General features: G+C 51.4%; 2 protein-coding genes across 2 annotated transcripts in view; both read left to right on the top strand.

Moving 5' to 3' along the window:
* Positions 1-204: 204 nt before the first annotated feature.
* ELAC2 (elaC ribonuclease Z 2) lies at positions 205-15,820 on the top strand. The gene is made up of 24 exons (XM_082326691.1): positions 205-485; positions 565-615; positions 689-759; positions 1,662-1,726; positions 2,389-2,446; positions 2,972-3,040; positions 3,564-3,719; positions 4,225-4,283; positions 5,009-5,067; positions 5,156-5,228; positions 6,261-6,373; positions 7,015-7,113; positions 7,326-7,464; positions 7,540-7,625; positions 8,669-8,778; positions 9,575-9,671; positions 10,125-10,263; positions 10,917-10,955; positions 11,098-11,207; positions 11,662-11,761; positions 11,842-11,962; positions 12,162-12,240; positions 14,119-14,263; positions 14,966-15,820. The coding sequence occupies exons 1-24, from the start codon at positions 220-222 to the stop codon at positions 15,206-15,208; spliced, it is 2,547 nt and encodes an 848-aa protein (XP_082182817.1). The 5' UTR covers positions 205-219; the 3' UTR covers positions 15,209-15,820.
* A 1,209-nt stretch (positions 15,821-17,029) lies between these two features.
* DNAH9 (dynein axonemal heavy chain 9) overlaps positions 17,030-23,295 on the top strand; it is a gene marked incomplete at both ends in the record, with an annotated part of 219,762 nt that continues 213,496 nt past the window's right edge. The window contains 4 exons of the mRNA XM_082326558.1: positions 17,030-17,281; positions 19,982-20,178; positions 21,868-22,026; positions 22,767-22,897. Of these exons, the coding sequence (XP_082182684.1) occupies positions 17,030-17,281; positions 19,982-20,178; positions 21,868-22,026; positions 22,767-22,897 (739 nt within the window). The remainder of the gene's footprint in view (positions 17,282-19,981; positions 20,179-21,867; positions 22,027-22,766; positions 22,898-23,295) is intronic.

The raw sequence follows: 23,295 nt of genomic DNA, 5'->3' as shown, positions 1-23,295 counted from the left end.
CTCAGCGTAACGGCGGGCAGGGAAGTTCCGATTGGGTAAGCACAGTCACGTGAAAGCGGACGGTGGCCGAGCCGGGCCCGGGGAGCGGCGCCTCAGGGGCGGGTCGACCGGAGCGGCCTCTCGCTTCTCATTGGCTCACCTGCATCACGTGGCGAGGGGAGCCGCTGAAGCCTCTGCGCTCCTATTGGTGGCGGGCGGTGGCGGGGTGCGCGCGCGCGGATGTGGGCCCTGTCGCGGGCGCCGTCGCCGGTGTCCGGCCTCGCGCGGCGGCTGGTGGCGGGCAGGGCCGTGGCCATGGCCATGGCCGAGGGCTCCTCGGCGGCGGCGCGGCGGCCCAAGGACGTGCCGCGGCACGTGTGGGCCCGCGAGCGGCGGCGGAGCGCGGGCACGGGCCTGGCGGGGCCCAATACCGTCTACGTGCAGGTGGTGGCGGCCGGGAACCGCGACGCCGGCGCCGCCGTCTACGTCTTCTCCGAGTTCAACCGGTGAGTGCGAGGCAGCGGGGCCGCCCCGCCGGGGCCGGGCTGCCCCGCCCGGGCCTGCCCTGACGCCCTTTCCCCTCAGATACCTCTTCAACTGCGGCGAGGGCACGCAGCGGGCCATGCAGGAGCACAAGTAAGTGGGGGCGACCGGGGGGGGCCGCCCCGGGGCTGCCTCGGCCCCTGCTCACCCCCATCTCGCCCCTCAGGCTGAAGATCTCCCACCTGGACAGCATCTTCCTCAGCCGGGTGGCCTGGGCCAACGTCGGTGGGCTGCCAGGTGAGCGGGGTGGCTGGCGAGGTGCCACGGTGGCAGCCTGGCGCCGGTTCCTCTCGCAGGGTCTGGCCGTAGGCAGCAGTTGTCGAGGCCGGAGGCAGTTGCTTTGCAGGCTGCTTGGCGGGTGGTGTGTGGGGTCTTCTATGTAGCAGCGGAGAGAGGAGAAGCGCTGTCAGAGCGGCTGGATTGCACGTGGGGCTCTGCCGCAGCGTGGTCTCTGTGACAGTGCATGCGAACACGTGGTGGAAGAGGCGCTGCCTCCCCAGCATGCGTGGCTTTATCGTCCCAAAATCTTCGAGTAGAAGGCATTACCAGTGTTGTGTTGCCAGCAGGGAGCTGTTCGTGAGTCAGACTAATTTGAGTTCAAAGGCACCTACAAAGGTTTCTGGCCCACCCCTGTCCTCAAAGCAGGGTGAGATTAGAACAGATCACTTAGGATCTTGTCCATTAAAATTCTGGAAATCTCCAAGAATCATAGAATGCTTTGGGGTGGAAGGGACCTTTAACGGCCATCTAGTCCATCCCCCCTGCAATGGGCAGGGACATCTACAACCAGATCAGGTTGCTCAGAGCCCTATCTAGCCTGGTCTTGAATGTTTCCAGGGATGGGGCATCCACCACCTCTCTGGGCAACCCCTTCCAGTGTTTCAAGGAGGTTAATAACAATCTGTTGAGGTACCTTGCTCCAAATCTCTATCAAGATTTGTAGATATTTTCTTTATCTGCGGAGATAAGTGACTTGTTGAAACTGCCACAAAGCTGAGGCAAAATTGAATTTGGATCCAGGTTCAGTTCCAGCCTTCACAGAGAGGCCCAGCACTCCTGGGCGCTGAGAGGGATCTTTCTTGTGTGGTCTACCAGCAGTTAGTGGGGCTGTGACAAAGCTGTTTCTCTGCTTTCTTTAGGTATGATTCTCACGTTAAAGGCTATGGGGCTTCAGAGATGTGTTTTCCTAGGGCCGCCAAAGCTGGTAAGTAGGGGAATCTTGCAGGAGGGAGTGTGAAACCTTCAAATGTTAAAGCTCACCTTGGAATTGGGAGAGCTGGTGTGAACGGGGTGAATGATCATACAGGTGTAAAATGCTGTCTGAATTAGTGCCAGCCCAAAGGTTCTGCCAGAAGGGCTGGCTCTAAAAAAAATAAATCTCTTCAGTGACACACAGGATAGCATCAGACTTCTGCTCCTTAAAATTGTCTTGTCAGCTAATATTCTGGTAAATCATGTTTTGGAAAAAGGGCGTCCTTTGTTCTCCTGTCTGCTCCCTCCCCATTTTCTTTTAATAAAACTTGGTCTCTGATCTCCTGCTTAACACAATGCCTAATGCCATGTCTAGGCTGAAAATTTCCAATCCTCAGCATTGTCTTATTTCCTTGCAATATCTGCTGACTAATTCTGTTGATGGAAGGGATGGGGCAAGTGGTTCTTTATTTTCCTTTCTCTTTCTAAATGAGTAATGCCCCCTGGAGGTGGGACACCTGCCTAGTGCTTTCTGGCTGGCTGTGTGCTGCCCAGTTTTTGCCTGACTGGGCGCTGAGCCTTTGACTTCACTGAAAGTAACTGTCACTCCTGAAAGTGGTGCTTGTAATTGCAGTGCTTGGGCACGGCCTCCTGATACGATGTCTTTTTTTCCAGCAAAACTACTTGAAGGCGATTCGACTCTTTCCTGGGCCCCTGAAAAGGATGGATTTAGGTATGTAGGTCAGTGATGTGTAGCTGATATGAACTTGTAACTTCTTTTTGTTTCAGCTGGAGCCAAGGTTGCATTGAACAGTAAGAACTTCAGAATAAATTCCTCTGGTTTAGATCCACTCAAAGAAAGTTTTAAACATTTGTTTTGATCTGATACACTGTTCAAATCCCTCACAAGAACTGCCTGGGAGAAAAACAGTGTTTCCGGCTCTGTTTCTGGTAGGCACTTGCCGGCCTGCCTGACCAGTACACAGCATTTGCTTTTAAAGCACTGTAAAGGTAATTTGCTTCCAGAGTCTGTCAGTGAACTTGCTTACTGTGGTATCATGGATGACTTTTTGTGGATGATGGGCTTTTAAGAACTTTAATTATTCATTGATCTTTGCAGTTGGGCAGAGAAGGGGAAGGGGAACATTCAGCAGGTTTTGCTTAGGAAAGAAAAAAGATATTTTCCTGATTTAAATTCTTGCTGAGTATGAATCTCTTCCTATGAACTTGTTAATGCTGGTTTCTGATCTCTTTCCAGCTGTGCAGTTGCACACAGAGCCTGAGTATAAGGACGAGACGATGACAGTCTACCAAATACCTCTTACAGGTGAGCATGTGATGCTGTAGTCAGACAGGAGGAGCACTTGTTCAGTAACCATGCTTAAGGTGGTTAAAGGAGCGGCTTCTGTTTGCAAGCCTGAGGAACGAGAGGTTTATGAATTTGCGTGCTTTTGCCGGGAGAAGGATCTCTTTCAAAGAAACAAGACCTGCTGAGTCAGGGCCTTGGTTTGTTCCTTTAGGTGTGGGTATGTAGAATGACACGTGAAACATCACTGGATTCGGCTTTCTTAGCCAACTGAGTTTTCTTGCTCCTGGAAACTGTGATACGTAGAGTACAGGCACAGGCTTGACAGAGTTTAGCAGTTTAGAGAGAATCTGAAGGACCTGAATGATGCATGGCTCCTGGAATAAGTGACTAGAGTATGCAAGCGCAAGTCAGACTCAGGGGAAGAGCTCTGTATTCTGGTGCGGTTTAAACATGACTGTCATGGAAGAGGGAATGGTACTCACGCTTTTCTTATTTGTCCCTTTTGATTGAATGATCTTTGGTTTGATTGGATTTGGGACAGGAAAACCACGAGCTGCTGAAAGTATGTTGCCTCAGAGTCCTGGAGCATCAACCCAAGGTGGAAATAGCCCCAAAGGGGACACAGGGCCTGGATCCCCAAGAGCTGCACAGCAAAGCTTGGAGGAGGGCAAGGAAAAAGAAAGCCCAAAGAAAACAGGTGAAAAAATGGAATGACATTCTTAACTTTAATGAAATAACGTCAAATTAAGGATATGCGTTTGTTCTCTGAGACATTTGCTCTCTGGAAGTGAGGTCTGTAGAGAAGCTCAACTGAAGGATTACATGGAGCAGAAATGAGTTCTGGTACTTTGGAAGTTGATGCAGAACTAATAAGGCCTAGAAATTGAACGTGATTCCTACGTGGGTTGTGATTAGTCCCTGTAGTAGTTTGCCTCTGGCTGGAGCGGGTCCTTCAGCCTTTGTAATTTAATTATGAGTGGATGTTGGGGTTGATTATTTTTCAGTCTTGGGCTTTATTTTGGTTTCTTGTAGCTGAAACCGTGGGCTTTCTGGCCTTAGGTGCTTGTAACATTTTGCTGCTGGGCTCCAAGCTGGCTGGATGATGTTATTCCTGTTAATGCTTTAGCAAACATTGACACGTTTTGGCTTTAAGAAAAATGGTAATCAGTGATGATTCTGAGTAGTCTTGCTTTCTTTTACAGGTGATGAACAGAAGTGTGCAAGTAGGCATCCTGATCTGGTGATGGCTTTCCTTTGTAAAGTAAGCTCGGACACAAAGATCTCTAAATGAGAGTTTTTCAGTTGGAAGGGACCTACAACAATCATTAGTCCAGCTGCCTGACCACTTCAGGGCTGACCCAAAGTCAAAGCGTGTTGTTAAGGGTGTTGTCCAAATGCCCCTTAAACACTGACATGGCACTTAAACACGCCCCACTGATGGTGGGGCATCAGCCACCCACCTAGGAAGCCTGTTCCAGTGTTTGACCACCCTTTCTGTAAAGAAATGCTTCTGAATGTCACAAGGACATTTCATCTCTCTAAGCAGATATAATTGGAGATAGCATTTTCAAGCAGGGCTTTGGAGCTATTTCGTGATTCTGCTTTTCAAAGGTCAGAGTAACTGTAGCATGAGTAGGAATGTGTAAAAACCAGAGGCTTTTTTTGTTTAGAAGTGTTCTTTGTAGAGCAGCCAATTTAGAGTATACAGGTTCCATTCTTGCTTAATGCTTACAGTAGGGAAGTCTGTCCTGCTTACTTGGCTAAAGAAGAGAGCAAGAAGTGGCAGCAACGTGATCTTGGAAACCAGAAAGTCTAGTAAAAGCTTTTTGGGGGTAAATTAGACTAGTGGCTGTGGAACTGAGGGAAAAAAAAAAAAAAAAAATTTCCCTTGGCTTGTGGGGAAACACTTAAACTGGAAGTATGTGGATCTTGTTTCCTGGCCCTCTTTATTTGGCTGATAATTCTGTTTTATTTAACTCTTTTCAGATTCACCCAAAGAAGGGAAAATTCCTAGCAGCTAAAGCACAAGAGATGGGCCTGCCAGTGTAAGTACAAGATCCCAGCCTGAGGGATGGGGCAACGCCAGGCATGTTGATGTTGGCAAGCTAAATATTTCCATGGCCTTGTTTTCAGGGGAACTCCAGCCATTCTTCCTATAATTACAGCTCTCAAAAATGGGGAGAGCATCACCTTTGAAGGCAGAGAGGTAAGATGTATCTGTGCTTTCTGCTGTGGCTTTGCCATCCTCCCTCCTTCACTGGGCTCCCAGGGTGACAATCTTTCTGTGCAGAATGTTTTGCCTACCCATAGGTATTGGGACATGTGTGGGGTTGCTTTTTTCCACACCTGTTCTGGAGGCAAGGGTGGATGATGGTTGTCTGCCTATTTCCTCTCATCCCTGCTAGGAGGCTGGCATGGGTTTTGCTGTTTTTGAGCTTTGAGTGGCTACTTTTGGTTAGTGACTGGTCCCTGTTCCAGCCCCAAGTTGTTGCTGAATGTGACTGCCGTGGGGAGCGCGTCTGGGGCTGTTGCAGGGGTATGATTAGGGAGGTACACTCTGAAATGAATTCATTTGTGAGTATGGCTGCTATTTGTTAGAGCTTCTTCATCTCCCCTTCCCAAACCTGATACAGGTCTAGGAGTGAACTTGTGGGGTTAGTCCCTGCATGTTTTAAATCTGGGGTTTGAATGCCTGGCTAGCTATCACTCTCTCCTTACTCTGTTTGCACCTCTTAGACCAAAAGAAGTTCAATGGTTCCTGTGTGCAGGGTCTTAATCTCTCAAACACTAGTCTGAAGTGAGAGGCAGAGCCAGCTCCGGCCATGTCCCAGATGATCTGTAAGTGAAGATCCTAACCTGGGAGATAGGATTGATGTATCTTTGTGTCATAAGAATTTCACAAAGCCTTTTTTTCTTAAGCATGCTTTTGCTATCATCTGAATCTCCTGTGGGAACCTAGAAGCTGCTAAAATTCCCTTCCTTACATTAGGTTGTGGTTTGCTCTGAGACCAGGGTTGGGATTTGTTGTTACACAGCAAAATGCAAACTTGGGTAACAAGAGCAGAAAGGGAACAAGAACTGCGCTGGCTGGGTTTGCTGAGCGTTGAGAGAGCCTGCTTGGAGCTGCCTGCCAGGGGCTGGCTGATAGAACAGCTCCTGAGAGAATCAGACGTGGTGATGCAAGAAGGGCTGCAGGTATAGGTTGATTGTGGTGTGATCTTTGTGTATCTGCCTGCAGCTCTTTCCTGAAGAACTGTGCACCCCTACTGATGCTGGCCCAGTGTTCATTGTGCTGGAGTGCCCTCACGAGGGCTTTGTGGATGCTGTCTGTGAAAACAAGACCTTCCAAAGGTAGCGGGGCTGGGCAACGTGGAGTGTTTGGGGGGAAGACATCTGTGCTGAGCTTTGCCAAAGAGAAGTTCTCGTTCTATTCTAGATGTGTTGGTTCTTGTGGCTGATGTCTGAGCTGTTTGGCACTGTTAAGGAGCTAGAGATGGAAGAAAGGACTGGGGGTGCATTTTGAGCCTTTTAGAAAAGGCAGGCCCGTGCAGGACCAGTGGGGTTCTGTGGCTGTGACTGGCCTGTCTTCCCTCGGGGCCTCCAGAGAAGGAAATGTGCGCTGCTGTCTTGCTGGGGAGCAATGTAGACGCTGCTGCTTCCCTGTGCAGTGGAAGCCTGGGCTGCATGTAAGGTCTCTGTAGAGCTCGTGCAGAAGCATGTTTGGCTTCTGAAAGGCTCTGCAGATGTTCTTGCTCTTAGAGGAGAGGAACTGCCCTGGGGGGGAGAGCGGAGGTGTCAGCAAATGGTGGGCTTGAGTCTCGTGCTACCGCGATGTGGAGCCTAGACCTCCTGAGCTGTGCCCTTAAGGTCTGTCCTCTGCCCGCTTCAAGGCAGAGCATCTCTGGTAGCACCAAGATGGGAGAGGGGAGGGGATGCCAAGGTGATGGAGGACTGAAGCGCAGGTATTCTTTCTGTGTTTGAATGTGCCGCAGGTACCAGGAAGGACTTCCTGAGAACCAGGTGGCCTTGGTTATTCACATGACTCCAGAGTCAGTGCTTCGAGACAGCCGCTACCAGCAATGGTTGGAAAGGTATGTGATCTTCTGATGACTTGGTTTCATGTCACTGTTAGGGAGCAGCATGTTCTTAGGGTGCAGATGTTTTTCCCAAACTAGAAGTAGCTGTTGGCTGGCAGCAGGGCTTTGCTGGCTCAGGTGAGATTTTAGCTAACGGCTCAGGTGTGCAGAGATGCCCAACTCTAACATGGGCTGAAGCTGTTGTGCATTTTATTGTCCTCTAACAGATTTGGACCTGGAACTCAGCACTTAGTGCTCAATGAAAACTCCTCCGCGGTTCACAACCCACGCAGCTACAAGATCCAAACTCAGCTGAACCTCATCCACTCAGAGATCTTCCCTCTCCTCACCACCTACCGCAGTAAGGTAGGCCAGGCCCTGCTTGCCGGCGTGCCTCGTGCCCCTGATGAAAGAACGTGTTTAATGTCACTCTTCCTGTAGGAAGAAGAGGCTGTGTGTAGCGTGCCCATTGTGCGAGGAGAGTGCCTCTTGAAGTACCACTTCAGACCACAACAGGCGTGGCAGAGGTCAGTGGGAATCTTTGACTTACTGGTTTTTGGGTGTTGGCTTGAAGCAGCTTTTCAGTGTGAGTCTGTGCTGAGGGAGGCTGGTGTGTCGGCGTCCTTTGCAAATTGTTACTGGCAGCCGTGCTGGGGTAGCTGCCAAGCTGTCAGCTGTGTCTTGAGGGGTGTGTCCCTGTCCCTGAAAGTCTCAGACAAGGTGTAGGAGATGGATGAGTGAACCACTGAAAACACCACCTGGCCATAGGTTTGGAGTGTTGTTTCTGTCCCTCGCTCCTGTAGCCTCCTGTGCTCCTCTGTCCTTTGCTTTGACCTGTGCTGTGCACCCAGCTGTGGCAGGGAGAGACTGTTTGGGGAGCCCAGTGAAAGTCTTACCATCTGAAGACCCAGAAACCCTGATATCAGAGCTGAAAGCCCCAGGGGGTAAACAGTTGCAGACTTCTCCCCTGGCGCTTGCTTTGTGGACAGGTAGATGAAGCTGCTCAATGGGGATCTTAAGGGCAGGGGACGACATGGTGCAAGGGGATACCCGCTGCCATGGCTCAAATTTCTGGCTCTGTTGGGCAGAATAGGAGGACCCAGATGCCAAGAAGAGTTTAAGTTTCTCTGCTTAAGGTGTCCAAAGGTCTGTAGCACGTGCTCTGATGCAGGACCAGGACACAGGTCCCTTATGCTTTTGAGTGGTGCCTGGAGCTTTTTTGGGTGGTTGTTCCTCTTCCAGGAGTCTCCGTCCTGCCTTGCAGTGCCCTCTAGTGTCCGGCAGCTCTCTGGATCTAGACAGCGCAGGGGAGTGTAGCACTATTCCAGGAGCTTCTCCAGTTTGGTGGAATGATTATTTCTGCGCCGTGGCTCAGCCCAACCAGGCCTTTTTGATGTACACCACACTCGCGGGTGTATCGTCCCCCACCCCTCAAAATGGAACTTGGAAGGAGCATTTGACCCTTTGTCCCAAGGCTGTTTTGGCACAGTAATTTGGCACTTTGCTCTGAAAAGTTCTGTCTTTTCAGTTCCTACCCTGCCCCACCCTGATACGTGGCCTGTTCTTTCAGAGATGCTGTGACTGTCTGCGATTATGACGCATTTGTTAGTGAAGCCTTGGATCTCCCTGACTTCCAGGCTCGTGTGAAGGAGTGCAAAGAGAGCCTGTCTGCTGTACCAGGTAAGAGTCAGCAACTTGTCTTGGATCAGTGTAATGGAAGGTAGGAGGTCTTGGTGACCCACTGCTTTGGTGCCCAGACAAAGCTGTGAACATGCAGTTTTCCTGCTGCCTGAGAGGTGCTCTTAAGTCCTTGTGGAGCTGTGCAGAGGACAGGCTTAGTGCAAACTGGGTTAGCTTGTTTCAGTTGTATTTACACAGTCATGTGCTTCTGGCTTTCTAAAGCTGCTAGGTTTGGGGATTGAGCACTGTTGGGGGCAGTTAGAGACAAAGCGCCTGTGTGTTATTTCTCTGAGCTGACCAGATCTCTGCTTGTGTTGAACGCTGCAGCCACAGTGCGAGTCCCTTTGTCTGGGAGAAGTCTTGCTCTAGAACCAGCTCCCTGTGGGGCACTCTGCTCTGAATTTCAGTTCTCCTGTTGGCAGTGAGGCTTTCGTGGTATGACACAGCACGGCTCACTCACTGTCTGGATCCTGATTCCAGGGAGAGTCAGGGCACTGTAGAACAGGAGTCAGGTCCCTCTTGAACTGCCAGCTCTGTCATGGGCAGTAAGTGGAGTCCTTGTTTGCCTGCCTTTGGATACGCAGTTATGCGTTGTGATGTGTTTTCTTGGTGGTGCTCGTTCTGTCTTCCCTTGTAAACCTTGCTGCTGTAGGAAAGCCAGAGGCTGAGGGAGGCAAAAACGAACATGCTGGATGTGTAGACTCTGAAGTTCTTAGGCTGTTGAACTAAATGGTGTCTGACTGGGCAGTATGTGGATAACATTTACTTACGAATCCTTGTTGTCTGTTTTCTCCAGGAAATGTGGGTGCTTATCCTGAAATTGTGTTCTTGGGAACAGGATCTGCAATTCCAATGAAAATCCGAAATGTCAGTTCCACGCTGGTAAATACCAGGTAAATCCTGGTGCCACGCATTCTGCTTGGACAGGCTCAGTGTTTCAAGAGGGTGTTGCCCAAGGGCTGTTTTGACCAGAGTGTTAATGACACAGGGAGAGTGCTCCTGTTGTGGAGTCTGTAAGACTTCAGTTTCAGGCACCTGTTTCTCTGTGGGTGGGGAGGACTTGAGAGCCACCTGTAAAGCCAAACATTTAATGTTTTCATTCATTTTAATGTTTTCATTTATTTTACCATTTGCCCCAAGGATGTGTTCAGCATCAACACAAGACCAGAACAAGCTATGCTGACAGAACAGTCTAAAGCCTTGGCTAGTAGGACTGGAGCAGCATTTAGAGGTGTAGAGCACTGAGAGCTCTCTGCCTTCCAACCCAAAAGATCCCCCTCTCTGAATGGGCCCTACTCAGAGCTCATACAGTGGCTGTTAAATGTCTTTGTCGCTTGTCTTGCCAGCTCTACCCGATCCCTGCTCTTGGACTGCGGAGAAGGAACGTTTGGACAGCTCTGTCGCCACTATGGAGAGCAAGTTGACCAAGTGCTGTGTAACATAGTGGCTGTGTTTGTGTCTCACATGCATACTGATCATCATTCGGTAGGTTCAGTGTGTTGGAAGGAGAAGGCGTTCCGTACAGGCATGCTTTGCTGTTTGGGATTCAGAGGTAGCTGATGAATGTAGGCTGCCCTGCTGTTAGGGCTGCGCTTCCCCTCTGCATTCCCCAGGCACTACTGAATCTGTGTTTGTAATCCCCTCTCCCTTCCTGTTCGGGGTCCCTGCAGGCTTGCTGGGATCATCCAGAGTTGTAATTTTTTAGCAGTGTCCAACCCAGCTTCCTTCAGTGCTTTGCAGTAAATAGTCACAGAAGGACCTGTTGGTCTGTTCCAGATTGGGCCTGAGCAGGGCAGGCTGTTTGCTGGTCTGCTGTCTTGTGTCTGGAAACCACGCTGGGTCTGAGATGTTGGGTAGAGACTTTCTGCTCTCTGCCCTTCTTTTGGGAGCAGACACAGCAGCACTGGGAAGGGCTGAGGAGCATGTGTTGTGGGCTGCTGCCCACCAGCTTGGGGGCATAAGCAGTGACAGTGTTACAGCAGCTCAGCAAGTTACAGTTATTAGAAAAGCAGTAATCGTATATTTCTGACTGTAGGTTTTCCAGAAACAGCAGCTTGCTGAGCTGCTGTAGAACTGTTGCCACTTATGCCTCAGATGTTTCTGACTGCAGCTTGCCATCTTGTTTATTCCCTTTGCAGGGGTTGTTGAACATCCTGATGGAGAGGCGGAGAGCTTTTGTAAGTAGTACTGTTGTTTCGCTACTCTTGAACTTGCCTTGGCCTGAGGGGAGGGGAACTTCTGAGTAGTGGAAAAGTACCATTATTTCCCTGGGTATTTCTTTGTTCTGATTTCCCACCCCTGCCATCTTTGCTTTTCCAGGCAGCCCTTGGTCAAGCTTTTAGCCCTCTGTTTCTGGTAGCACCTGAACAGATCTTGCCTTGGCTACATGAGTACCACAACCACTGTGAAGAGATCCTTGGAGACATCAAGTGAGTGTTGTGTGTGGTATGTGGAGAAATGTCCTTGCTGGGTCCTTATTCAAGGCAAACTACCGTCATCCGTTCCCCACACCCCTTCGTTAAAGGTGACTCTGACTCCTTCCACTGTGTGTAGAATTAGGACGTGCAGTTTGCAAAGGGGAGGATAGGGTTTGTTACTCAGTTGTGCTACTTGATAGAGGCTTAGATGCAGGCTTTACTTTTACTTAGGAAAGGGGAGTTGGACAAGTGAAAAAAGATTCCTGGAAGAGAGAGTATTTGACAGTGGAGAAGAGGTTGGATGAGTTCCTGGGGCACTGGATAGTGAAAGCAAGGGGAAAAACAGATGGATGCACAAAAATGTCTTGTTTGTAAGGCACTGGACCGAGAAGGAGAAATAGGCTGCTTAAAGATCAGGTTTTACTTTGTACCTGTCCTTAGTTCTCTCTTCTCCCCTCCCTCACAGAATGATTACTTCCCAGTCTCTTGTGAAAGGCTGTGAGAACATCAAACCCAAAGCCAAATGGTTTGTCAGTTCTCTGTTAGAGAACTACGACTTGGCTGAGGTAAGCTCCCAAGCTGGCAGGGTCAGGTGCTAGGAGGGGCCAGAGGGGACGGGAGGTCTAACACTTGTATCCTTGTTCAGTTTCAGACTTGTGAAGTCCAGCACTGTAAAAATGCTTTTGCATGTTCAATGATCCACAAATCGGGCTGGAAAGTGGTCTATTCTGGTGACACAATGCCCTGCATGGCCTTAGTACAAATGGGTAGGTGACAAAAACCCTCTGCTTGAAGAATATCTTGGAGAAAGGTCTCGAAGTGTTTGTATCCGAAGCGGGCACCCCCGCACCCTTGGTGCTATGCCTGCAACTCAATGGGGGGCTGAGGCGGGGAAACCAGAGTTCATGTAGACAGTTGAGCTAGTCTATATTCAACTGACAGCTGAATATATGATTATTTACACAGGGAAAAATGCTACCCTGCTGATCCATGAAGCAACGCTAGAAGATGGCATGGAAAAAGAAGCAATAGAGAAGACACACAGGTGGGGTGTGTTCTGCTGTCTGTCACTGTTAGGAAGGTGAAGATGCGGAGCTGGGCTTTGTCCTTGGTGGAGAAGGACCCAGGTCCTGTAGATGGTTCTGGTGTGCGTAGAGCTCTTCAGCACTAAAAATGGTGTGTTGCTCACTGCACCAGCTCTGCAACTCTCAAAGCCCCCCTGAACGTCCCCAGGGAGATATGGGGAAAGCTTTTTAAGCGGACAGTAGTAACACTACAAATAGACTAGCCCGAAGGAAAGGTCCTCTGCTTGATTACATTTCAGGACTAAGCTCAGGAGGTAGGAGAGTCATCACACCTGCCCCCAGCTAACTGTGCAGTTCAAACAGCGCCGCAGCCAGTGATACCGGGTGATGCCCCCGGCAAAAGCGGGGAGGCCTGAGAGCAGCTGCTCAGAATTAGATGTGAGTTACAGTGCAAGAGAGCTGGACTTGCTGGCACCCCTGGGACAAGTATTTGAATTAGCCCCTGTCTCCAGTTTGTGGAGCTCTTAAGTGTAGAGCTCCAATTAATTACAGCTGCTTTCCTGCACTCGGAGTTGTTTGGGAGTCAGAGATGTGCCACCAGTGCAGGTTGTCAGAGGAAGAGGTGCTGGGGCGTGCCTGCCAAGAGGCACCTTGTGCTCAGCAAGCATTAGACAGTGTCTGGTGTTGGCTGTTGGTGTGATGTGACCTTAGATGCAAAGCAGCCTGCCCTGCCCCACTGGAGTGCATTGGGTCTGGCTGAGATGAAGTTAATTTTCCTTGTAGCAGCCCTCATAGTGCTGTGCATCGCTGGCTGGGTGCTGGTAGCACACCAGTGTTTCGGCTGCTGCTGAGCAGTGCTTGAGCAGCATCAAGGCTGTCTCTTGGGAGGGAACACAGCCAGGACAGCTGACCCAGGCTGACCAAAGGGATGTTCCATACCATATGACATTGGCTCAGTAATAAAAGCTAGGAGAAAGGAGGAGGAGGGTGGGCATTTGTTGTTTTACGGCGTTGGTCCTCCAGAGCAACCGCTACGTGTGCTGGGGCCCCGCTTCCCAGGGGGCGGCTGGACATCGCTGCTGATGGGAAGTAGAGAATAAAATCTCTTTTGTTTTCCTTTTGCTTTTCCATGTGCAGCCTTTGCTTCTGCTTTCATTAAACTGTCCTTATCTCGACCCACAAGCCTTTCGTTATATTTTCTCGCCCCTGGCCAGCTGCGTGACAGAACGGCTTTGGTGGTGTTTTAACCCCAGCCAGAACCGAGCACCACCCAGCTGCTTGCTCGCTCCTCCCACCCCACTGGGGTGAGGGACAGAATTGGAAGGGTGAAAGTCAGAAAACTCGTGGGTTGAGATAAGAGTAGTTTAATAATTGAAGTAAAATGAAATAGAATAGTAGTAATAATATAATAATACAATTAATAATATACAAAGCAAGTGATACATTATACAATTGCTCACCACCCACTGACCGATGCCCAGCCCATCCCCGAGCAGCAATCGCTGCCCCCTGGCCAACTCCCCCCAATTCCTATACTGGGCATGATGCCACAGGGTATGGAATAGCCCTTGGGCCAGTCGGGGTCAGCTGTCCTGGCTGTGCCCCCCCCCAGCTCCTTGTGCACCGGGCAGAGCATGGGAAGCTGGAAAGTCCTTGACTGGTGTAAGCGCTACTGAGCAACAACTAAACCATCAGTGTGTTATCAACGTTATTCTCATCCTAAATCCAAAACACAGCACTATACCAGCTACTAGGAAGAAAATTAACTCTATTGCAGCTGAAATCAGGGCAGGTGGGCACCTGGCATCCAGCCAGGGTCAGCCCTGCACAGAGGGGCAGTGCTAGCCAGCCCGGGTGTGACCAGGGTACGCGGTGCTGTGTTCCTCTTCCTTTTGCAGCACAACCTCCCAGGCGATTCAAACTGGGATGAAGATGAATGCGGAGTTCATCATGCTCAATCACTTCAGTCAGAGATACGCCAAGATCCCGCTGTTCAGTGCAGACTTCAGCGAGAAGGTTGGAATTGCATTCGATCATATGAGGGTAAGTTGGGAGCTTTGAGCTAGACTGCGGGAAGGGTTTCAGTGTTACTTTGGGATGGCTGCTCGTGAATTAAATTCTCCACTTGTAATGTTATATCGATACACCATCTCCTTCTGAAGAGTAAGCTCCTCTGAAACAGCTCCTATTACTGCTGGCAGCAGACGTCACCAGCGTGGGGGAGAACGGGTGGCACGGAGTGAGGCAGGTGCTGATGGCTCTTGAGAACAGAAGTCCACCCTTAACACACTGGGTACTTGCCTCACGTCACCTCTGTTCCGTGCACGCTACTCCCAGCTGAAAACCTAATTTTGCTTCCATTCCCACTCCCTGTGTGGTGCAAAGGACATCCAGGAGCCAAAGGCTGCTGCCCTTGGATTGAACACAGTCGTAGCAGTGAGAATAGCTCACTGATCAATCAAAACTTGTACAGTGTCCACATCGCTTCTTGTAAATGGAAAGAAAATGTAAATAACTTGGCGTGCGGGGTCTGTGGACTGACTGCTGCAGGGTTGAAAGTGATGACCTGCCTGCTTGTGTAAACGGAGCTGAAAAATCATCGGCGAGGTTGGGGCTACTCTGTGCTGGGCGTGGCACAGAGGAAGAGGCAGCGCTCTGCGTCTCAGCAAGCAAAAGATGGGATGGGGAAGAAGGAAAACAAAAAGCAGTTCTCACGCAGGTGCTTCTGTGTCTGATGTATTTCAGGTACGTTTTGATGACTTTCCAACCATCCCAAAGCTGATCCCGCCTCTGAAAGCTTTGTTTGCGGATGACATAGTAGAAATGGAGGAGCGGAAGGAAAAACGGGAGATGCGCCTTCTGAAGGAGACTGCTGTAGCCTTGGACAAACTGGCCGATGGCGAGAACAAGGAAGCGCTGTGCCAGAAACGGAAACAAGCCAAGAACCATCAGGAACTATCAAACAAGAAGCTTAAAACAGTAAACTGAAAGAAACAAGGTTGAGAATGCTCTGCTCTTTAAGAGGAGCCTTGCTCTCCTCAGGCCTTGGGAGCGCGCGGTGCCAAGGGCTGCCCGCAGGCACCGTGGAAAAAGGGGCTGGCCTCCACGTCTGGGTTTGCTTGGTCATCAGTGGATCTGCGGGGGCTGCGGCTCCATGTGTGCTGCTAGCAGCACGAGTCCTTGCGGCGACAGTACCTGCCCGCGCAGTTCCTGTTCCTGGGTCTCGCTGGTTCATGTGTCATTTTTCTTTTAGCTGAAAGTTCTTCTCTCTGAACTGTTTTAATTTTTGGTTTTATGCTAGAATCTATTGCTAATGTAACAGCAGCAGTTGTGACCTTTGCAACAAATCTGTTTTGAGAAGCCCTTGAGGGGCCATGGATTCACCAGAACAAGGCAAGTAAGGTCTCTGGGTTACGAGGAATGTAACCTAGGTATCAGAACCCAGATCATAGGAGGAAATTTTACAAAAATTAATTTTGAGGTTAACTTAGGGATGTGAATGGTGCTCTGTTCCCATTTTATTTTGGTTTTCTCAGCTGATTTTTTTTTTTTTCCCCCCATAAGATCAGTTTTCCAAAACCTTCATTTAGAATCTAAATAAACCACTTGACATTACACGGGAAGCTGTCTTTTGTCTAGATTGCTAATGAGGACTTAGTGAGGGAGATCAAATACCTGAATTGCTCCGGAGAATGACCTTGCTTGGCCGTCTCTGTCTTATACCTCTGCTGTAAAGACCAAGGTCTCGCCCTGATGCTGGAGCCTCATGCCTGTTCTGGCTGTGTTTTGTGCCAGCAAAATCATATCTGCCTCTGCTACCTTACAGCCAGGAGCTTCACTTCCTAGAGAGGAAGGTGAGAAAGGGCTGGGGTTAAGAGAAGGAGGGGTTTTGAGTCTTTCTGGGGCTCAGCCTTGCTTCCTTCCTTACCAGTGCCGTGACTGTAGCTGACTGTAAGTGGGGAGCTTTGCCCTGTTTCAATTAAGGAGCTCATTTTCAGAGGCACCGGGCCCCTAAGCGCTGCTCAGCAAATGATACCAGCACCTATTAAAGATTTAAGACTTCATTTTAAGGTGATGGAAAATGAAGACACAAACCGGCAGCAAAGCACCTTTTGCTGATTAGCTGTGCTTTAACATTATGCTTGTCTAAAGTGGAAGCTGGGTAATTGGCACAGCTGGGTACTGCCACACAGGGCTGCTGGGCTGTTAAGAAGAGCCAGGGGGCTGAGGAAAGACAAAGCGGCTACTTGTTATTGTGCAGGTGTAAATGTAACCCTAACCCCGTCAGGGTGCCCGGGGGAGCGCAGGGTTAGGGCTGCAGGAGGGACTGCTGCTTATCATAGAAATAAAGAAGGGTCCTTCGTTTAGAAAATAACGAACCACTTCTCACATAAAGGTGTTAATAAACTGCACATAAGCAGCGTTAGGAGACCCCGCGCACAGGCTGCGGCTCCAGGTGGTTGATGCCAGGACGGTGGTGGCGTGGAGCAACCTGGTAGCGGCTGGTGCAGAGCAGCGGCCCCGGCCCGGCTCATGAGCCTCCCCCCCGGGCGGCGGGGGGAAACCGCCCCTGGGGAGCCCGAGCCGTGCCGCCGTAAGGGGAAACCGGGCCCGGGAAGCAGCAGCTCCCGGCCGCGCTGGGGCCCGCCCTCGGCCTCCGGGTGGGAGAGCGGGGGCGGCTCCGCCGGGTGCCCCGGGCAACGGCGGCTCCGGCCCGCAAACACCCGCCAGAGCCGGATGGAGGAGGAGGAGGCGGCGGGGCCGGGCCCCGGGGCCGGGGCCGGGCGGCTGCTGCGGTGCGCGGCGCGGGGGCTGGGGGTGCCGGCGACGCGCTGGGCGGCCGGGCCGCTGCTGCGGGACTTCTTGGCCGGGGCGGCGGGGCCGGTGCTGCTGGCCTGGCGGGGCCCCGCCGGGGAGCTGGAGCTGGGGCTGGGGCCGCCGCCGCCCGCCGCCGCCCGCCCCAAGGCGCTCTTCTTCCTCCGGCCGCCCGGCGGCGGGGAGCCGCTCTGCGGGGACCTGCCCGCCGCCGCCCTGCGGCACTTCGCCGCCCTCGTGGAGGAGGTAAGGGCCGGCAGCCCCGGGGGGCCGGGCGCTGCCCCTCGCACGTAGCCGCAGGGAAGGTGCCCGCCCCCGCAGACAGCTCCGCGGCCTCCCTCCTGTGTCTGCTGGTGCGCTCCTGCCCTTAACTCTGCCTTCACAGCACCTCCTGGCCCCCGAGCCTCTTTAGAGTTCGTTTAAACCTCCCAAATCCTGATCCACGCCCGCTCTGGGCCTGTCCGATGGTGGTGTCCTTGCGGGACCGATCCATGTTACGGAATCGCAGAGCGGTAGGTGCTGGAAGGGACATCTCGAGGTCCTCTGGGGCAACCCCCTGATCGAGCAGGGCCATCTAGAGCTGGTTGCCCAGGACCACATCCAGGTAGCTTTTAAGTATCTCCAAGACTGCGCAGTCTCCCTGAGCAAGGTGCACTGGTTCTCAGCCACCCTCACAGTGAGAAAGTATTTCCTGATGTTCAGAAGGAGCCCCCTGTAGCGCAGTGCCCGGTACCTCAGGTGGGCTGATGTTTTCCCAAAGGGATCTTCAGGGGGCTCGAGTGCTCTCCCTTCCCTGTGTTAGTGGCCTGAAGCAGAGAGCATTGCCTCGATTTATTCCTGATGGCCTCTGATCTGGAGAAGTCTCTGCCTGAGGCTGTAATGGGAAAGTAGAGGAGCTGCACGATTTGAGAAGCTCTGGTGATGCTGGTATGTTAAGCTGGTGACTGATAGATTGGATTCCCAAGAGCAGGCCAGACTGGTTAATGTGGTTTTGTGGGATAACACGGTACGTACATGGGGAGCTTTGGTTCTGAGGTGTCCTGCGGTCCTGGTAACTCTGCACAAACAGCAGTTTTTGCATCACAGCTTTGTTTGTAAATAAGGGCAGGTAGCATATGATAGGCATGGTAAACACCATCTGCTGCAGGGAGATTTGGGGGCAGCAATACTTCAGCAGATCTTGTTAGATCCCATTTTCTGGCTGCCTTCAGCAATTGGGATTGTGCATCCTGACTTTCTTCTCCTCCCTGTGCCAACAGATGCGGGATTTCCGTAGGGAGCAGATCATGCCGGGGTCTGGTCCTGCTTTCTTCTCCAACTTCACTTCCAGGAGAACAGAGTGGTGGTGCTGGGTCAGGACGGGCTGGGCCTGCCTGAGGGTGAAAAGGGGCTTGAGTTTCCTGAGGCTGGGGACATGCGTTGCTCTGCCCGCTGCACAACCACTTCTTGCACAGTCTTTTATCAGGGGTTTTCAGGACAGTCTTAGAATAATTTGTCCAGTGAAAGAAATAGTTTGTGTCAAACTCTCCGTGGGTGATTTGGGACATCAGGAACAGACACACCAAAACAGTGTCTTTATTCAGCTGCGGATCACAGCTGGGGCCACCTTGTCTATGTGTCTCACTTAACTCCTGTGGTGGCTGAAGGGAACGCACCTCCACTGTGTGGAGCTGGGGGGTCATCAGGAGGCCAATTAGCGTTTTAACAAACTAATAAGAAAACAAACAGCTACCGTTAGACCAGTTACAGCATTACTAGCACTAGCAGTCTATATGAGTTAAGTAATAGAGAAAAAATCTTGCTGATAATGTAGCTAAAACTGCTGAATGTGAATTCAGCAGTATCTGCCTGTGCTCCCTGGGGTTGTGCTTCCCCTTCCCACGGCTCCCGGGCACGAAGGTTGCTGATGCCGGTCTTGCTCAGGTCAATGGCGCCAGTCGTGGTTACAGTCATCAGCACCCTGGGATGTCACCATGGCCGTGCTGGGCTGCTTTATTCCTTCTCAGTTTTGTGTCCATTTGTAGTTATTTTTATACCTTTTTGTATCCTAGCCTGCTCCCTCCTCATCAGCCCCAGCTAAAGCTGCTCCCGGCGGCCTCCCCAGAGCCTGGTAACACAACAGGCTGTTGTTCGTCACCAGGGACAACCTGGCTTTGTCGGGCTGTTGCCACAGGCTGGTCCCAGAGCAGAGCCAGCCCTGGGTAGGAGACAGTCACTGTGTTGCTATCGCAGCTCAAACAAGCCAAAGGCAGCTCAGGTCCAGGCAAGTCCAGCCCAGCCTTGAGACCCCGGCCAGTACAAACCCTGGGGGCTTTCATTGGCAATGACAAAAATCATATTTAGTGGGCTGCAACTTTGGAAAATAACCTAAAAAGTGCCTGTGCCCAAGACCAGCAGTACGATTGGGATGGGGACCTAGGTGACCCTCACCAACAGATCCCAAGAGGTACCAGAAGACCTTCCCTGTCGGCACACGGGGGGTGCCATCAGGGGACAGCCTGCGAGTTCTGCCCAGCCCTGCCGGTCTTGAAAGGCTGCCTGCAGCCCGTGCCCCTGCCTGCCTCCCCTGCCCGCTGGCAGCGAAACGAGGAACAGGCACCAGGAGGCGGTGTGAGGGCAAGGGGACAAGAGCCCATGGAGCTGTCTCCAGTTACAGGTTTGAGAGGCTGGGAGAGCCTGAGGACAGGGCTGCTCACTTTCTCTGCTGGTTTCCACCCTTCTCAGCCGCTTGGATTTGGGGGAGAGGGTGTACTAGTACACAAAGTGTGCCTGTAGAGAAGCCTGTTCGTCCTCACCTGCCCTTGTTTTGCACAGGCAGGGAACTGCTTGGGACAGCAATGAATTGTGGTCTCCAGGCTCAGCTGAGCAAGGACCTCAGAGCCTGGTGGCCTGTCCGTCTCCTGCAGCACTTTTTTCTCCGTTGCTCTTTCGTGACTCCTGCTATAGGTGATTGTGCCCATCCTGACGAACGAGAAGAACCATCAGGGATGGCCACAAGTGGTGTCACAAGACATTATGCGTCATGTCCACAGCCTAAAAAGTACTGTTTTCATGGTTGTTGGCCAAGTAAAGGGCAAGACCTTGCTGCCTCTTCCAGCTGGCTTGGAGGGAATCGAGGACATTGATCTGGAAAACGAGAAATTGTGAGTACCACCCCTTGCTTTCCACTGGGTTTTCTCCTGCTGATGCACATGCTGTGTCTTTTGGGGATTTCCCACTCAGTCATAGTGACTCTTCTTGCTCCCTGTCATCTGCTGCTCATCCAGACTGCCAAGATGGGTGGATTTTGCTCTACCTGCTCTCTAGTTTATGGGCTCTGTCTTGGGACCATGCAAACAGTACAGGCAGGAAAGGCTCAGAAAGTGCAAAGGCAGGTGGGTGCACAGAGAAGCAATTAACTGCTTGGATCATTGGGGAAAAAACCCAAGCCCTGCAGGCAAAACCTCTCCTGTTTTCCTGATGCCACTGAACGGGAAGGCAGGATTCTCTCTTTTTCTGGCTTCTGCTGCCAAAGCATGCCACCAAAACGCACTGTTTAGAAGTTAAATGACTCGCTTGTTAGTGATTCATGCCGCCTGTTTGGTCAAGACTATTCTGCCTCCCTTTAAAACTGGATTTATTATGCAAAGGTACAGGGAAAAACACACCTTCCTGGAAGTTTCTGAACTGTTCATGGTCCCATAGAGAGATTTGGAACCTGTTGCATCTGTCCTCCTGGAGAAGTAGGGTGGCTTCCCAGACACCCACTGCATTTCCTTGTGTTTCTCTTCAAGAAAATGGAGCACTTCGATAATTTTGGTTCTTTCCATTCATAGTTCTCCCTGGTAGCTGTTACGATTCTGAAGCTCACGTCCAGTCCTTGAGGGGCAATCCCCAGGAAAGCCACCCCAGAGTTTCTGGCTAGTTAGGGCAGCCATGGGAGGCTGGGCCCCATGTGCAGCTGGTCTTTATCCTGCAAAATCTTCAGCAGCTGAGGAATCCCCATCCTTTGCTAGCTGATACATCTGGCAGGGTGCTCACATTGCAGCTGGGGGGAACTTCCACTCCAGTCCTCCCAAGAAACCAGGTTGGTGTCCAAAACTGGGAGTGGAAGGAGTTTGTTGCGGTGCTGTAAGCCTGGCCCAGGCCAGGATAAGCGAGTCTGGAAGGTCCCTAGAGGCAGATGCATTTGCACGTTGTGTCATCGTCATGTCTGGGCTGTGTGCTTGCACCTATGGGACCTCAGGAGATGTGTTTGGGAGTGCAGTGGGATTAATCCCTCCTGGGACAGGATCTGCTGCGGGTGGGATTGCGCAAGAAGGTGCTGCTTCCAAGGCAGTGGGGTGACCTGTCCTCAACGTGCCAGCCCACCTTGTGCTGTTTCTCTCTGAATTAAGCGAGTTAATGACTGTGGGGAGACAGAGTAGATTCAGGGAAGCCAGCACCAGGAGAGACAATCTTGCTGGAGGTACAGCTCTCCAGGTCAGACCCTGAACCCGAATGGATCTGATACATCAGTGACCGGCTGTGCGGAGAGGTGGCAACTGGCTCTTCATTTCCACCATTCGGTTTATGAACGATGTGTTGTTGCCTAAACTGCTGCAGAGCTTCATCCATTTTCTCCGGGGTGTAATTCCTGTATTAAAACAACAGCAAGATCTTACAGGTTTTGATGGTTTTGTGGTTTTGAAATGTGTATCTAGATCAACCTGTAGAGCTGGCATAAACCAATCTGAAGCCAGACATAATCTGTAAAATCCAGCTGCCCACAAGGTCATTTTAAGCAGATACAACTGAGCAATGCACATCAACAAGTGGAAAGCAAGGTTAACCGCATGGTCTGTTTTCTGCAGCCTGGAGCTGATAGATAAATCTCTTGTACATGCCACTGAGTCAGCCATCATAGACTGGAGCTACCAGATCCAGGAAGCACTGAAGAAAGAGTCCTCAGAGCCTCTCTTGCAAGGCAGCAACCCCAACCCAAAGGTGGAACTGGAGTTCTGGAAGAACAGGTACCCCGGGCAGCCTGGCCAGGGCATGGTGGTCACTAGCACTGGTTTTGGGTGGAAGGAGAGTGCTGGTGGTAGACAGAGCTGCTTCTATGAGTTGAGAAGAGCAGGCTGCCTCAGGTTCATGTAAAGACTAAGCTAAGGAAAATTGCTCCTGCACATAAAATAATCGTGATCTGCAAAGTGTCTGGGAAGTTACTGGGCAGCTGGCTGTGGTTTAACTTAGCCCCAGCCCAGGGGCTACACCTTGAGGGAATTTCTTTGGGAATGCTCTTTCCATCACTGTTCACTAGGAACCAGCCACAGGAGTAAGAGTTGATGGACACCTTCTGTAGGGCCTTCTGGAAATGGTGCGGCTCAGCTGGCTGCTGCTCATCTGTCAATGCCCGAGGGGGTTTAGATGCTCAGGAAACCTTTGTGCCATGTTGGTACAGGCTGACTCAGGGCAAAGCCCTGTCTGCTGGAGAGTTGTAGCTAATGCCTGCAGAAACACCTGATGGCTTCTTTCAGCAGTGTCCTGCCAGTAGCAGAGCTGCTGTCATGGTGAACCCCAGATCGACTGTCTGTCCTGCAGGGTTTGTCCGTGCCTCCTGCAGGAGCTTCCTCCCATTTACTTTCACTGTTGGGACTCAGTCCATGTGTAGCTGGAGGAAACCCTGAATCAGGCCCAGGAGAAATGGATGGTGTGGGGGGACAGCTGAGGCTCCCCAACATGGGCTTGTAACGTGCCTTGATTGCTGTAGGTGTGATGACCTGGAGTGCATTTACAATCAGCTGAGAACAAGGAAGGTCAGGAACATGATGGAGGTGCTGGAGAGAGTCAAGAGCAGCTACGTCCCAGCCTTCAAATCTATGCTCATGGATGTTGAGGCAGGTGAGATGCTTGGGCAACTTCATCACATCTATGTGACAACTTCTGGCCTTTGTTCATAGCCTGGTGTTACTGGTTTCATGCCCAATGTGGCTGTAATGGCACTGGTCATTCAGAGTTTGCTGTGACTGTGGGGTCTGCAGCCATGTTGCTGGCCCTCTCTCTGGTTTGTGGAGTGAAACTGGTCTGCTTGTGCTTCATCTGATGCTCCTGTTTCCAGGCTGGGACAAGCTTGATCACTGGTCTGTTAAGCCAGACCCTTCCCAAAGGTCAGGGGGAGTGGATTTGGGAATTCACTCTGCTGTAATAAAGCATTCGCATTAATTCAGCAGGACTCACCCCAACCTTCACCAGCTCCTGTGGTGCCAGCCAGCAGGAACGGGGGTTCAGGATAACAGGAC

This window comes from Platalea leucorodia (genome assembly GCF_965183815.1).
Source record: "Platalea leucorodia genome assembly, chromosome: 14".
Taxonomy (NCBI): domain Eukaryota; kingdom Metazoa; phylum Chordata; class Aves; order Pelecaniformes; family Threskiornithidae; genus Platalea; species Platalea leucorodia.
This window is presented reverse-complemented; position numbering and strand designations above follow the sequence as displayed.

Coding starts and splice junctions, on each gene's coding strand:
- ELAC2 (XM_082326691.1), top strand. CDS start 220: ATGTGGGCCCTGTCGCGGGCGCCGTCGCCGGTGTCCGGCCTCGCGCGG. Junction 3,041..3,563: donor CTACCAAATACCTCTTACAG/GTGAGCATGTGA, acceptor GATTTGGGACAG/GAAAACCACGAGCTGCTGAA. Junction 6,374..7,014: donor GAAAACAAGACCTTCCAAAG/GTAGCGGGGCTG, acceptor AATGTGCCGCAG/GTACCAGGAAGGACTTCCTG.